This window comes from Physeter macrocephalus, chromosome 8, assembly GCF_002837175.3.
Source record: "Physeter macrocephalus isolate SW-GA chromosome 8, ASM283717v5, whole genome shotgun sequence".
Lineage (NCBI taxonomy): Eukaryota > Metazoa > Chordata > Mammalia > Artiodactyla > Physeteridae > Physeter > Physeter macrocephalus.
Window position 1 is genome coordinate 42,197,757 of NC_041221.1, and position 15,659 is coordinate 42,213,415.

Genomic DNA, 15,659 nt, shown 5'->3' on the forward strand with positions numbered 1-15,659 from the left:
CGGAGCGGCTGGGCCCGTGAGCCGTGGCCGCTGGGCCTGCGCGTCCGGAGCCTGTGCTCCGCAACGGGAGAGGCCACAGCAGAGGGAGGCCCGCGTACCACCAAAAAAAAAAAAAAAAAAAAAAAAAAGTAGATACCAAATAATACCTGATTAATGATTATTATTCAGTTCAAGGCCCTCATGATAGACCTAGGACCTAGACAGCCCATCTTGCCACCACAGGCTACTCAGGGCCCACAGAATCGAGTTCAAACCACACGCTCGGCATCTAAGGCCCTCTGCAATCTGGTCCCAACTTCTTCCAGGCTAATTCTCCATTAACCTCCCCATGAAGTGCCTATCACCCCAGATTTTCCCAGTTGCCTAACATACAAAGTACTGTCACCCCGCTTGTTCTTTGCTCCTGCTCTTCTCAAATCCCCTACCCTATGAATTTGCCCGTTGAATTTCTTCTACCCGCCAACCAGGCCAAATGCCACCTCTTCTGTGCTGCCTTTCCTGGTTCCCTTCAGGAAGTAATCCCATTCCTTCTAGACGTCCATTGCTCTTAGTCTGTACTTACTTCTTTTATAGCACTTACCAGAGACTGCCTCATGTTACAGTCATGTGTGCGCATGTCTAACTCCTCCACTAGATTATTAGCTCCTTGATGAAATGGGTTGATTCACAAACATTTCTGTATCCTTCACAGCCCCTGGCAGAGCGTCCTGCACACAGTAGGTGATCAATAAATGTTTACTGTCTCACCAGTGATATACGTTTCTATGTTGCTACTGTACATTTCCCTACTGCATATATCCACAACAGATTGGCATTACCAAAACCAGACAAAAAGCAGGTCTTTTCACTGATTCATGAAACATTTAAGGGGCCTATACATGTGGGGCACTGTCACAGGTCCTAAGCACTCAAAGATGAGTAAGACACAGAGCCCACAGGACTCGTGAAGCCCAGAATCCACATACAAATACAATCTTTAAAAAATAATATATACACAAGAAAAGAGGTATGCATAGGGTCCTGGGGAACACAAAGGAATGCACTGAATCTAGAGGTGGGCAACAGTCAGGATCACCAACACTCCTGTACTGTGTTCAGACTGCTGTTGAAGACTCACCATTAGATCCTCATGTATGTTTCTAGAGACAGAATATCTGAAAACACTTGATTATGAAACTGACCTATTAAAGGCATAGTCAGGCTGTGTTAGGGGGCGACAAAAGTCAGAAGTCAAGGAACTCACTGCAACTGGAAAGGTAATTATTTTCTGCGTGTGCCTACTCCTAAGTTGCTGTTTGGAAGCAAGGAAACTGAGAGAGCTGTTTTGCATAGTTAACACGTCCAGGAACATCAGTCTATGTAGAAAAAGTTGCAAAGTGTGACTACATTTCTATTAACACTCTCTGTCCCCCCCAGCTGAATCCCCAGGCCGGTCATCTTCGGCTGGCTGATCCGAAATTACGTGTATCCCTGTTCACATCTCCCGCCAGATCGTGCGCCCCACGAGGTAAGCTTACGGTCTCACTCCCCTCCGAGATCCGGGCGGCCCCAGGGCTGGACCACCGCACGCGCTCCACAATGAAAGAAAGATCTCATTTTTCACTTCTATTTATTCGCAGGATCCGGGCCTAAAGTCGCTTTTTCGCCCTTCGCTGCAAATCTGAAGAGGGGCTGCCCGATCCTAATTCCCAGGCGCCCCTCGCCCCAGGCCCAGACTCCAGCCCCGTTGGAATCAGGACACCTGGAAACACTCCCTCTTTCCAACACCCGCAAGCTGCCCCTTTTACCTACAAAAGGCTCTCAGGCCGCGAGGTCGCCGTTAGAATAAAACCAGACTTACATCGCAGCCGCCAAGACCTTAGTGCCGCCAGCGCCTCCGGAACAGGAAACCGAGAGAATTAAAAAACAAACCTGCGAAAGCCGGACCACAAGAGTGAAAGCTCTTGGGCTCGCCGCAGCGCCTTGTGCGCGGTGATTGGTGCATCAATAAGAGCGATGAACATCTAAGCCAATCGTTCTCGTCGACCCCTCCGGCGCCCGGCCCCTACCCCCAACATCCTCCAATCCAGAACCACAACCGGGTGAGCGCGCGTTTCCTCTCGGGAGAGGAGGCGGGGCCGCATCTTAGGCCTCTTTGAGTCCAGCTCGGTGGGACGCTGACCCAAGCGAAAATATGAGCGAGTTTACTGAAGAGTGCGCCCGGCTCCGGCGCTACCATGAGCTCCCGGTGTGGGTGGTGGAGGATCATCAGGAGGTGAGAGGGCGGCTGCCGGGCCTGGGGCAGAATTGCGCGAGGACCAAGGAGGCGGCGGAGCCTGGGCATCGGAGGCCAGAGAGATAACCAGCATTAGTTATCCACGCGAGTTGCATTATTGTGGGGAAAACACCAGAACGGTTAGCTTGGAAAAATAGGCGCTGACGTTTATGGGGCGCTTACTACGAGTCAGGCAACTCCTCTAACCCTCGAGGCTCTGGTGGCATCGGGAGTCGAACGCGGGCAGTGTAACTGCAGAGCCCCGAGTCCTCAACCTGCGCATTAACGCAGGCTTCCTACTGTCTCCCGGCCTCCCTACACGTTCCTGCTGTGTAGCCGGGGGGCTTTTGTTAAGGATGTGGACTGTCATCTGTGAAATGGGTACAAAGTAGCACTCATAGGGCCGTTAGTATTATTGTGTGCGTAGTGTGTGCATAAATCTTTTAACAGGGTGCCCCGAGTTTATAGACACTAAAGATATTTTCTGTTTTTGAGGTAGTGCTACTTTGGAATAGCTAAAATGGTGCCCTAATCTAGATTTCTGGAAGCCTACGAGACAGTCCCGTGATCTAAGACTTTTTTTTTTGTAATAGCATTCATATGCCTTGGGAATGCTTTGGCTATGAAAGAGGAAGAGGGTGATTCCAGATTTGTGGATGAATGAAGTAAAGAGAATAGGAAGGAAGTTGGGTCTCTCAGGACCTAGAGATGGTGTGTATGGGTCTGAGAGAGCAAGCATGGGTTAGGTGGTGCTTTCAAATTCAGTCTTAAACTTAGAACCCTAGAGACCATAACAGGACAAAGAACCTTACAGACGACATAGCCCTGCACCACCATCCTAAAGGTGTGGAAAAGACCCAGAGACCCAGGTAGCTTGAACACATCTTTAATGCCAGAGAGGATATTAACCAGCAGTTTTTTCCTGAGTACCAGTCCTGTCTGTTGCCCCACATTATCTTTGTGTTTGAGGTGGAGGCAGCATGGTGGCAAGAGATGCACATTAAAGACTTTGGAGGTGTAACTTGGAAGTCCTGAGGAAAAAATAAAACTTGAGATGATTGTCTAAACCATGTGCAATGAACAAATTTAATACTTCCCTACTTTTTAACAACTTGGTGTGCTTCAAATTATGTGCAGTTATGTTTAGCATTGTTTTTCAGTCTGCAGTTGAGTGTACGCTCATGAATTCAGTACCAATTCTGAATGTGTGCATGTATGTGTCTTTTACAGGTTCTGCCCTTTATATACCGGGCCATTGGCTCAAAGCATCTTCCTGCAAGTAATATAAGTTTTGTGCATTTTGATTCACATCCAGACCTCCTTATTCCTGTGAATATGCCAGCTGACACTGTATTTGATAAGGAAACACTTTTCGGGTAAAATGTGATTTTTGTTAATGATCTTTTATGCACCTGAAATACAATTTGCAGTAGATGATAAGCAATTAAGAGAAATAGTCTTTGCTAAGCTCATGAGTTTTGCTTTTGTTTGCCTTTTTTATTTTATTTAGAACAAGTATGGACAAACTTTTTCTTAACGAACCAGATAGTAAATATTTTAGGCTTGCTGGCCATATGGTCTCTGTTGCAACTACTTATTTTTGCCTTTGTGGTGTGAAAGCAGCTGTAAACGCTACATAAACAAGTGTCAGTGGCTGTGTTCCGATAAAACTTTATTTGCAAAAACAGGTGGCCCAGCCAATGTTTGCCAACCTCTGCTTTAGAATTAGGATTTTAGAAGTCAGAGATTTTAGAAATTACCTAGGCCAGTTCTCTCTTCTTTACCCCTTTAAAAGTGTGCTTACGGAGGCACAAGAAAATGTGTCTTGAACACATAGTTCAATAATTGTATAAGCAATGCATCTTTAATTTGTGTATCCTTTCTTCCAGTATTGAGTCCCTGCAACCTCCCAATTTATTTCTTTTCAGGTCACAAATCCTATTGACTTTCAGTTATACAGAATCATAGAGGTGGACGTGAAATTGGTAACTTATAGTCCATTCTTCAGAAAAGACATACCTAGTGTATCTCTAAATAGTGACTTACTGACCTCTCTTCAGTGATATAGTTCCCTGAAACCGTGTCACTGTCTCTTTACTTATGTATTTGTTACAATGTAGCCTACTGATATAAAATGAAAAGTTACATAGCAGTAATTTTCCTGTTATAATATAAAATTAAAATTAAAATATAGATGCTTGTGTGAATTAATTTTAGCCTACTACATTTCTTTTAGTTGACTCTAAAACTAAAACTCAGAGCACTGATTTCTAAAGAAATGTGGTAGCTCTACTATTGTCCTTACTCTCTTTTATATTTAGAGATTTTATATTTTAGAAATTAAAAAGAATTATGAAGCAGGTACGACGACTGTACAGTTAGTCATAGAATAATAGTTTTTAAACTTTTTAAATCTCAGGATTCCTGTACACACTTAAAAATTCTTGAGTTGTTTTTTGGTTTTTTTGCGGTACGCGGGCCTCTCACTGTTGTGGCCTCTCCGTTGCGGAGCACAGGCTCCGGACGCGCAGGCTCAGCGGCCATGGCTCATGGGCCCAGCCGCTGCGCGGCATGTGGGATCTTCCCGGACCGGGGCACGAAGCCGCGTCCCCTGCATTGGCAGGAGGACTCTCAACCACTGCGCCACCAGGGAAGCCCTCTTGAGTTTTTTTTTAATGTGAGTTATATTTATTGATATTTACCATATTTGAAATTAAAACTGAGAAATATTTAAGATATTAATTCATTTCAAAATAATAGGACTTTATATGTTATCATAAGATATTTTTATGAAAAACAAATATATTTTCTAAAGCAAAAATAACTTAGAAGAATAACAATGTTTAAATTTTACAGATCTCTTTAATATTTGCCTTTATAGAAGACAGCTGGATTCTCAGATTCTGCATTCAGTCCGTTACCATATGTTGTTTTGGTGGAGGTATATGAAGAGTATTTTCATAGCCTTTTCAGATAATTGTGAATATTCTTTAATACTATACCAAAACTTGACAAGTGGTCATTTCTTAAAGCTTAGTTGGAATGTAGAATCCAGCAATTCAGGTTCCAGTCTGAACAACTATGGTTTATGAGTCAGTCTTCCTTTCAAGAAAAATGGTGTTCAGCTTGCAATTCAATTACAAGTGCTTTTCCTTGAGACAGCCGTTGTACTTCAAAATACATAGCAGAAGTGCTTGCTGTGCCCTTCCCATCTTGCCACACAGGTTATTTTAAAATGTATACTCAGGATCAAAGTTTAATAAAATTATGAAAGACTTTCTTACGTGAAACTGGATGGGGGTGTGGGACACTGGCGCTTGGTAGTGATGAATACAGTGACTACTAGTAGAGTTTGGTGCCTTTGCCTTGATTAATCTTAGGACATCAACCACCATTGCGTTGTACTGTCAGTGTAAATGTCAATACAGTGAAAAAGGGGAATAGTGCCTTGGTGTTCTTAGAAAAATTGTTTTGAACTAGTTACACTGAAAAGGTCTCAGGAACCCCCCTGCAAGGGTCCTTGGACCCCACTTGGAGACCTACTGTCTTAAAATATTGTTCTGAATGAAATTACATTTGGAAAAACCTACTAACTAACAGTTTTCATGCTTTCTCTCTATTTCTTTCCAGAGAATTAAGTATCGAGAATTGGATTATACCTGCAGTTTATGCTGGCCATTTTTCCCATGTAATATGGCTTCATCCCACATGGGCTCAGCAAATCAGAGAGGGCAGACATCATTTTTTAGTAGGCAAAGACACTTCGACCACAACAATCAGGTAATTTCCTCATATTTATGAGTATGAAAGGGATTGAATACTTCTATCTGATTTTAGATCCCTGTAATAACTTATAAGTATCTCTACACAAAAATGGGGTCAGATTAGCCCTCAACTCTTCTAAAAAGAGTTCTCCAAACACCAGGAACAAATTTGCAAGTCTCTTGATCTTTTTCACACATAATTTGTATTTTGTTGCTAGTCAAGTTGGTTTTTGAATAACATGATCTTCCTCCTCTGGAATCCTGGCTCCATTGATGACTAACTCCATTAAATCATTGAAGTACCTTATAGACTTATATATTTAATGATAACATTTTATTATTTCCTTCCAATGTAACTTATGTCTGCTGAATTTAACAATTTGCAATGAAAAAGCAAAATTATCTCACTTTAGTTTTTTTATAAATTCAGTAGCTGAAAAGTAGATTTGGCGTTTTAATTTTATTAATATGGTGAGCTCTAGATAATTACCTAATCTAAATTAAATAGCAGCATTCTCCGACTTGAGTTACATATGCAATTATTTTTGGTGTATAAGCTATTTAACCAATGTTTTATGTAGCTTGTGATACTGTAATATCTTTAGAAGTATCAGAATGTTCTTGGCTTTCTAAATTCTCTTGTTATGGGATGAATGTTTTAAGCAGTGGAATCATGACTTTGTAGAACCTGAAGGATAGTGGAATGAAATGGTAATACATTGAAAATGAAATACAGTCTATCTCACTGAAAATGATACTTTTAATTTCTGATTTATCCTTAATGATACAATTAACTTTTGTTGTATGTTCTTATCAATTGGACAAGTAACTTTTCTGTGTATACATAAAAATTGTATTTATTGAGGATATAATAACAAATAAATAGGGCTCCACATACAAACATTGTATATAATACTGGTTTATATGAAAGAGTGGTAGGGTTTTTATTAAGTACTTTGGTGAGTAGATCTAATTTAACCTGTAACAGGTTTCTGCAAAATCAAATTAATTTTGAGCAATCTGAAACAGACATTTGATACTCAATGTGTAATGACAATATTAGGAAGATTTTTATTATCTCATGATTTTAGTTAATCCTGCAAGTAAAAATTTATGGAAAAGACACACATATAGGTATGCAGTCTGAGATGTATGTTTGTGTTTGTACAGATGTGAACAAAGTAAAATGTTCCTTATTGAAGAATACAGATTTAGATTGGGGGATACAGCCTTTGTCTTTCTTAGGATGGGACAGTTTTTAATAATCTTGGACATTAGTTTTATTGTCATTAATCTTTTCTTAGAAAATTGTATCTTTTTAAACTTAAGGCTGTATATGCTAGAGGAGGGTGGGTGGTTAACATTAAAATAATGTTAACCATTATTTTAATTGGGTAGATCCTACCTCTGGAAGAAGCATTTGGTTTTGCTGTTCAAAGTACTTACCAAGGCATAATATAGTTGAAAAGCTAAGAACATGCTGATATGTCTAAAATCAGAAATCTACAACTTGTGAAATGCATTCTGCACATGCACAAGATTTTTTTAAGTTGCTTTTCATATTAAAATATTATAGTTATATAAAATTTAATGAAGCCTTGAAATATGTCAGAGGGAGCTTCTATTATTATGATGATAAATTATTTCCAGATATAATTTTTCTCTTAAGTGATTTTTTGGGGTAAAGTTCCAGCTGGTATGCGAGAGATCCAAAGCACTGGCTAAACAGGACCATTTATTTCTTTCTCATGTTAGAGGTGACCACACACAGTCCAGGGCCAATGTGACAGCCCTACAGTTTGGAGAATGCCAGTGTCTTCTGTCTTGTTGCTCCCCCGTCTCTAGAGTATCGCCTTTGTCCTCAGAGTCCAAGTGGGGCTTGCCACCACCTTGTTCACAGGGCCAGGCTCTGTACGCTTCTCTTCCACTCACAGCTTTTGACCAGAATTTAGTCAAATGGCCACACCTAGCTGCAAGATAGACTGTGAAATACCTTCTTTACTTTGGGCAGTTGTGTGCCCAGCTAAAAATTTGGGGAACCCTATTTCCATAGAAGAACAGGAAGTACAAATATTAGAGACAGCTCTCAGTTTTTGTCAAATATGTCCTTTCTTGTATTTCTGAAATTCTATATGAAATGTCAGCTAATTTGTCCTTTTGTCTTTAAAATATTTTTTTCCTCTGATCCAGGGTTACAAGTACAGATCATTACTTTCTAAGTGATGGTCTTTATGTAACTGAAGACCAGCTAGAGAACCAAAAACCTTTACAATTGGATGTAATTATGGTGAAACCTTATAAACTCTGTAACAGTCAAGAAGAAAATGACGCAGTGTCTTCTGCTAAGAAGCCAAAGCTAGCACTGGAGGACGCAGAGAACACTGCCTCTACTAATGGTGAATCTTGTTCAGAAGGACTGGAAAATGACTCAGTGACACAGAGAAGAGACCAAACTTGTCTACAACCATCATGTTCATGTTCTTCTGAAAGCCAAGAATGCCACACTTCAGTAAGCACTGGAGAAATCCTGGAAATTTTGGAGAAAGGGGATGCATTTGTTTTAGATATTGACTTAGATTTTTTTTCAGTCAAGAATCCCTTCAAAGAAATGTTCACTCAGGTAAATGGGGTATTTTTTTTTTTTTTGATGTGGACCATTTTTGAAGTCTTCATTGAATTTATTACAGTACTGCTTCTATTTTATGTTTTGGTTTTTTGGCCACGAGGCATGCGGGATCTTAGCTCCCCCACCAGGTATTGAACCCTTGCCCCCTGCATTGGAAGGCGAAGTCCCAACTACTGGACTGCCAGGGAATTCCCAAATGTGGTATTTTTAAAACGTGGCTCTGGAGAATTGTATGACATTTCTGTAGATCAGGGATTAGGAAACTTTCAGCAGACAGCCGGATAGTAATCACTTTGTGGGGGACCCCATGTGGTCTCTGTCTCATATTCTTCTTTGTTGTTCTTATACCCTTTAAAATTGTCAATACTGTTCAATTTTTGTATACCCATATACAAAAACAGATTGTAGGCCATAGGTTGCTAATCCCTGCTCTAGATAGTGTTCATTATTTTGCATTTATTAATTGGGGTAGTGTGTACACGGGTGGTTGAAAAAAATAAAATCATATACAGTTGACCCTTGAACAGCATGGAGTTTGGGGCACCAGCCCTCCGCACAGTCAAAAATGTGCGTATAACTTTGTACTGGGCCCTTGGTATCCACAGTTCCACATCTGAAGATTGACCCAGCCATGGATCGTGTAGAACTGTAGTATATATTCACTGAAAAACGCCACATATGGACCCATGCAGTTCAAACCCATGATGTTTAAGGGTCAGCTGTAGTACAAAAAGGTGTATACATTAAAAAGGGTATATGTCACTCTCTTACTCCTTCTCCATTCCCCCAGTTTCTTAGAAACAAATACCATGGCTAGTTTCTTGATATATCTTTCCGGAGATATTCTATGCATATACAATCCCATGTGACAAATTTTTCACTGAACATTGAGGTGCCTGATTACACATGTATGATTTGTAGCTAATGATTCAGTCCTGTGATCCTTCAGGTACCTCATCAGATCTTAAATGCAAATCACCAGACACTATTAGTATGCACAGATCTGAGGTAGAACTATGTGTGCCTTTAAGAAACTGGTAAATTCATGATCCAAGTGAGCATTCCCAGGTGCATTTTATGAGCACATATAACTGCTTACCTTAACATATGGGAGGTTGTTCCAGATTGGTTCTTTTGGGGATTCAAATTAACTGTCTTCTTTCTACCTAAGTTCAGTATTTAATTCATGACAATGATGTTGCACTTTACACTCCTTGTTCTGTGTGCATATCGGAAGCCATTGTGATTTATCTAAATTATCAAAGATCTTTAATAGGTACTGATTAAAAATAGGTGAAATTGGAGAATGTACAGTTGACCCTTGAACAACACAGAGGTTAGGGGTGCCGATTCCCTGTGTAGTCAAAACTCCAGGTATAACTTTTGACTCCTCCAAAATTTAACTACTAATAGCCTGCTGTTGACCGGAAGCCTTACTGATAATGTAAACAGTAAATTAACACATACTTGGTATGTTATATGTATTATATACTGTATTCATATAATAAAGTAAGCTAGAGAAAAGAAAATGTTGAGGACATCATAAGGAAAATACATTGAAAGTACTGTATTGTATTTATCAATACCATAAGTTTATATCATGTTAATAAGATGAACCTACATCAGTATTGTTTCATATGATACAAAACACTGTTATACATATTACTAGCACTAGATATCAAAAATGAAAAGATAATGTGACAAAGTCATATTTATTTACAGTTATAACGATTCATGCATTGATAATGAGGAAGCAGCAATGTGATTGCTTTACGGTAGCCTAGTGTAATTGACATGATTGCTTCATGGTAGCCTAGCCTGTATGCTAATGAATGAATCGTTATAAAAATTTTATGGCATACAGTATTACAGTCATATTCATAGTACAGTATTGGAAACATTGTTATATTTTTTTAAAAAACACTTATGTGATAAGATGATACGCAGTCTCTCCAGTTAGGAGAGAGAGGGGCATACTGTACAGTAATGTAATGCTTTGAAAGCAAAGTTGTAAAACAGTAGGAAAACTAACCCATTATTAATTTTATATTGGTATCATTCATCTTGTGCCTATGTAAGGATAGGTTAGTATCTATGTACATTTTACGCATTCATGACATACCTAACTTGTTCTTAATTTTTTCAATATTTCTAGGCTATACAGTTGGTCTGCAAATTTTTTCAAATTGTTGCAGATCTCCAAAAACATTTCCAATGTAAAGAAAAATATCCAGGTATAAGTGGACTTGTGTAGTTCAAACCCATGTTGTTCAAGGGTCAACTGTAGTGTAATCTGGAGCAAGAATGGGGGAACTAGAGTGCTCTCCCAGCTTGCAATAAGGGGGAGAAATTGCCCTCTGCTTCTTTCCTGCTATTGTATATGGACCAGTGATTGTAACTACCAGCGTTCAGAATTATGAAATGACCTTAGAAATATTTAGAAAACATGAGAATGGGCATACCTGGAAGCTAAAAAACCTGACTTTATGAATTTATCCTACAAATATACTCACCAAATACTTGTAATGGGAATTTCTAAAAGGTTACCTAAGAAACTTAATGACAGTTATTCCTTTTCTGTGCTATAAGGAAACCTGAGAAAGTGGGGATATTGTTTCCTTTATATCCTTTGGTTCTGTAGAACTTTTTGAAAACAGCATGTGTTATACCTTATAGTTTAATAGCTATTTTTTTAAAAAACATGTTCAGAAGTCAGAAAGAGTTAAGTTCTATTTGTTACTTCTGCTTATTAGCTGTATAATCTTGGGAAAGTTACTTAACCTTTCAGACCCACAGTTTCTTCAAGTATAAAATCAAAATAATAATCATACCCAGCTCACAGGATTGTTATGATGAGGATAGTGCACAGCATTGTGCTTAAGGAATTTTAGGTCTTGTGTGTAACCCTTTCCTGACAATGCTCCTAAATAGGATCATTAGGGCCAGATATACCTACCTATAGTGGGGCTGCCTGGCTGTGCTGAATGAGGGGAGACATTCTCCTGCAAAATCCTTCCATTGCATCTGCCTCCAGGATTGCCTTTGTACTCCGGAGCTCTCTTCTGTGGGTAGGGAAAGGGCTGCAAAGTGAACGTGGAGAGTTTTGTTATTGTTGTTACTAAGATATGTATATTTCCCATAAATAGCGAAATCTGTTCAGATCCTAGGCTGTATCCATTTATAGAGTAGAATATTATTAGAAATATTTTCATCTCATTACCTGTTAGCCATTAAGTCTTCTTCCATAGCTAATTTTTACACATTCTTGTCATGCCCAGATGGATAAAGTTACCCTAAAGAAGTGATAATATTTACAATGAAATATGAATTATACATATTCCCTGATTTTCCCTGACTAACCTTTAAATGATTATCTAAGATGTTCTTGTATCACAGCCATTTTTTATTTAAAGCATATCATTGAAAAATTAATCTTTTTTCTAGCATATGGATTTTTTGTTTTGTTTTCCAGGAGGAGTACAAAATCTTACAAGAGCTGTACCAATTTAAAAAGCCTGGTACCAACCTGACAGAGGTATCCTCCATTTGTTTCTTTTGTGTTTGTCTATTTATCACATATCTAATAATATCTTACATGATGTTGGAGTACTCGCACACAGCTGTCCAAAATCTTGGTGTGTGTTTCTTGGGGAAGCCCATGGTTAGTACTTGAAAAATTATGTTTTAACTACTTGAATCAAATTTTCATTGTAATGGGATTTCACTTGTTTTTTTGAAAGAGTAACTATATAATCTCGGCTTTTCAATGTGTTTAAAGGAAGATTTGGTAGATTGTGTTGATACTCGAACTCATCAATTAGAAGATTTAGAAGCTGCTTTTGCCGATTTGTGTGATGGTGATGATGAAGAAACTGTACAGAAATGGGCTTCAAATCCTGGGTAAGACCCTCAAATTTTTTTTTCTCCAACTCTACTGTATTGAATCCTAGATATATTGCTAAATTTGCTAGATAAATTGCTTTTGAAAAATTAGTATCTTCTTGGGACTTCCCTGGTGGCGCAGTGGTTAAGACTCTGTGCTCCCAATGCAGGGAACCCGGGTTCGATCCCTGGTCAGGGACCTAGATCTGACATGCATGCCGCAACCAAGAGTTTGCATGCCACAACTAAGGAGTCGGCGAGCTGCAACTAAGGAGCCCACCTGCCGCAACTAAGACCTGGTGCAACCAAATAAATAAATAAATATTTTTTTAAAAATTAGTATCTTCTTTTGCTATGTGTATTACCTATTTAAAATATTCAGTGCAATTTTCACTTAAAAATAAAATGTTCAGAAACATCCCTGAAATCTAAGTATTGTAAAACTTTATTGTCACTAAGGAAAGCAGTGGTATGGAAGAATAAACCATAGTAGTATTAATCATATCAGTAAATACTGATCAGGCACTTTAACATAAGTTAATGCTTTTCCTCTTCAGTATACGGCGCTAGATCTAAAAATGATTCCCTCCTTTTTGAAATTATGATGGAAGATGGAGATATAGAAATAAGTCACAGGGCTTCCCTGGTGGCGCAGTGGTTGAGAGTCCGCCTGCCGATGCAGGGGACGCGGGTTCGTGCCCCGGTCCGGGAAGATCCCACATGCTGCGGAGCCGCTGGGCCCGTGAGCCATGGCCGCTGAGCCTGCGCGTCCGGAGCCTGTGCGTCCGGAGCATGATTCTTCCCAGGAATATTGAAGAGTACCTACTATTTTGTGAAGTCTTAAGCCAAGTTTAAAATTAAATGAAACAAAACAAACAAAATAGCCTGACAACTTTAGAATCCTGAATCTAGCCACCTTCCACTGAAACCCACCTGCCTACTGAGCACACTTAGCTCTTCACCACCTGCAGGCAGTTCTGTCACAGCCTTGAAGAAACAACAAGGCTACAACAGTGGTGAGTTTAAACTGTGACTGGAATTGGAGGAAAAAAAGAATAGCACAAAGGAAAAGTGAGTCAGACAGCAAGAAACGTCTCCCCAAACTTACCATGCCCCTAAAGGGTCAGACCCTCAGCATGAAGGAGTCTTCACTATTCCTAAGGAAATAGAAGAGGTGGGTGATTAGGGTCCACAGGCCCAGAAAGTGTCGTTAATAAAAAGGGAGAAGTAATAGGGTAAGTGGGTAGACAGGCCTCCATGCCTTGCTTTTGTTTTTACTTTGTCCCTCCCAGCAGATGAGTGGGTATTGGTAGAGGTGGCATTAAAATACTAGAAACACTAATTAATCAGGGCTTCCAAAGAGTTCCATCTATATTAAATAACTTAAAAGCACCATTGTTATTATAACAGACAGTATAAAACTTTTCCAGTTATAACTGTATATGTCAATAAATATGTCCTTAATTTTTTTTTTTTTGACTTTTGGGAAACTATCTTTTTTCATCACAGGGTGCTAAAGGCACTTAGTTTTCTTGCTGATCAAAATAATTTTTAAAGTCACAGTAGAACTTCCATTTTTCAAGAAGAGGAAAACGTCAGTTTCTTGAATGCGAATTTGTAATCTTTAACATAATCTGTAATCTTTTAAGAAGATTAAAAGACAGTAAGAAGACAGTAGGGAGGGGCTTCCCTGGTGGCGCAGTGGTTAAGAATCCACCTGCCAATGCAGGGGACATGGGTTCGTTCCCTGGTATGGGAAGATCCCTCATGCGGCAGAGCAACTAAGCCTGTGCACCACAACTGCTGGCCCTGCGCTCCAGAGCCTGCGAGCCACAACTACTGAAGCCGCGCATCTAGAGCCTGTGCTCTGCAACAAGAGAAACCACAGCAATGAGAAGCTCGCACACTGAAACAGAGTAGCCCCCGCTCGCTGCAACTAGAGAGAGGCTGTGCACAGCAACAAAGACCCAATGCAGCCAAAAATAAATTAATTAAATAAATTTAAAAAAAAGAAAACAGCAGGGAACCTTTGTTTCTTAATATTTTAAGTTGATATTTGAGCAATTTTAATTTCCCAAGAATCATATGAAACATATTGTTAATGGTAAATTTCATTTGCTACTATAATTTTAGTTGAGGTGATGTGATGTTTAATTGAGGGGTGCTTTTTTCCAGAATGGAATCACTAGTTCCACTGGTACAAAGTTTGAAAAAACGGATGGAAGCGCCGGACTATGAAATGGTAAATACTTACATTGAAGTATAAAATGACCCTTTAAGAAAGGCATTTTTCTGGCTAGAAAAATGTGCTCTTTGTTAAAGTGATTCACTTTTGTGTTCTTGGAAAGTGTGAGTGGATTTAAAAAAAAAAAAAAAAGAAGTGAAAGAAATACATACTTTTTAGAAGCCAGAACAGTGGAAAAGTTTTCCAGGAAAAACACGCTTCTGCCAATTTTATGTATGAAGCAAAAGTACTGTGGATTTATTAAATTTGCCTATGGTCAGATCTCTCCTTGCCAGAGAAAAGATTTCTTTCAGAAAAGAAAATTTCTACATTTGCTCATTCTTTATTGGTTCATTTTTATACTCCCTTCCCCTTCTTTCTTTCCTCTCTCTCTGAAAACTTTTCTGATTGTAAAAACCAAACAGAAGGACAATAGAAGCCATTGTGGCCAGCACATCTTAACTGCATTAGCTGTATAAGTTTGTTTGCCAACAGCAATCTGAATGCTGTGTCAAAAGAGGACGCCTATAATGATAATTTCTTTTATTTTTATATCATTTTGTAGTATTTAAGCATAAATTTTCCCATTTGAAGTTCAGGTGCCTTTTCTCAAATTTTGTGCCAGAGCTAAGAACTCCAGGTCTTCTGCTTCTTTTACTTCTGGTGGTTTTTTTTTTTTTTTTAACATCTTTATTGGAGTATAATTGCTTTACAGTGGTATGTTAGTTTCTGCTTTACAGCAAAGTGAATCAGTTATACATATACATATGTTCGCATATCTCTTCCCTCTTGCGTCTCCCTCCCTCCCACCCTCCCTATCCCACCCCTCTCATGGTCACAGAGCACAGAGGTGATCTCCCTGTGCTATGCGGCAGCTTCCCACTAGCTATCTAATTTACATTTGGTAGT

General features: G+C 39.3%; 2 protein-coding genes across 9 annotated transcripts in view; one reads left to right on the forward strand and one right to left on the reverse strand.

Annotated features, from left to right (window-relative positions):
* Nucleotides 1–1,938, reverse strand: part of DROSHA (drosha ribonuclease III) — a 126,506-nt gene extending 124,568 nt beyond the window's left edge. For 4 of the 6 annotated variants that reach the window (XM_024119426.3, XM_024119417.3, XM_024119424.3 and 1 more), the window contains exons 1-2: nucleotides 1,841–1,938; nucleotides 581–707 (exon numbers count right to left, since the gene is read on the reverse strand). The gene's annotated coding sequence lies outside the window, so the exon portion shown is untranslated. Of the gene's footprint in view, nucleotides 1–580; nucleotides 708–1,787 lie in introns of all 6 variants that reach the window. The other 2 variants (XM_024119407.3, XM_024119409.3) reach the window with 2 other exon arrangements.
* Nucleotides 1,939–2,106: 168 nt separating this feature from the next.
* The window catches only part of C8H5orf22 (chromosome 8 C5orf22 homolog), a 26,821-nt gene continuing 13,268 nt past the window's right edge, over nucleotides 2,107–15,659 (forward strand). For 2 of the 3 annotated variants that reach the window (XR_003680882.1, XM_024125173.3), the window contains exons 1-7: nucleotides 2,107–2,254; nucleotides 3,485–3,630; nucleotides 5,885–6,034; nucleotides 8,209–8,638; nucleotides 12,117–12,179; nucleotides 12,423–12,544; nucleotides 14,702–14,768. Coding sequence is in view for 2 of the 3 variants with exons in the window: in XM_024125173.3 (XP_023980941.1) it covers nucleotides 2,174–2,254; nucleotides 3,485–3,630; nucleotides 5,885–6,034; nucleotides 8,209–8,638; nucleotides 12,117–12,179; nucleotides 12,423–12,544; nucleotides 14,702–14,768 (1,059 nt within the window). In the remaining variant the exon portion in view is untranslated. The remainder of the gene's footprint in view (nucleotides 2,255–3,484; nucleotides 3,631–5,884; nucleotides 6,035–8,208; nucleotides 8,639–12,116; nucleotides 12,180–12,422; nucleotides 12,545–14,701; nucleotides 14,769–15,659) is intronic. The other variant, XM_028492834.2, reaches the window with a different exon arrangement.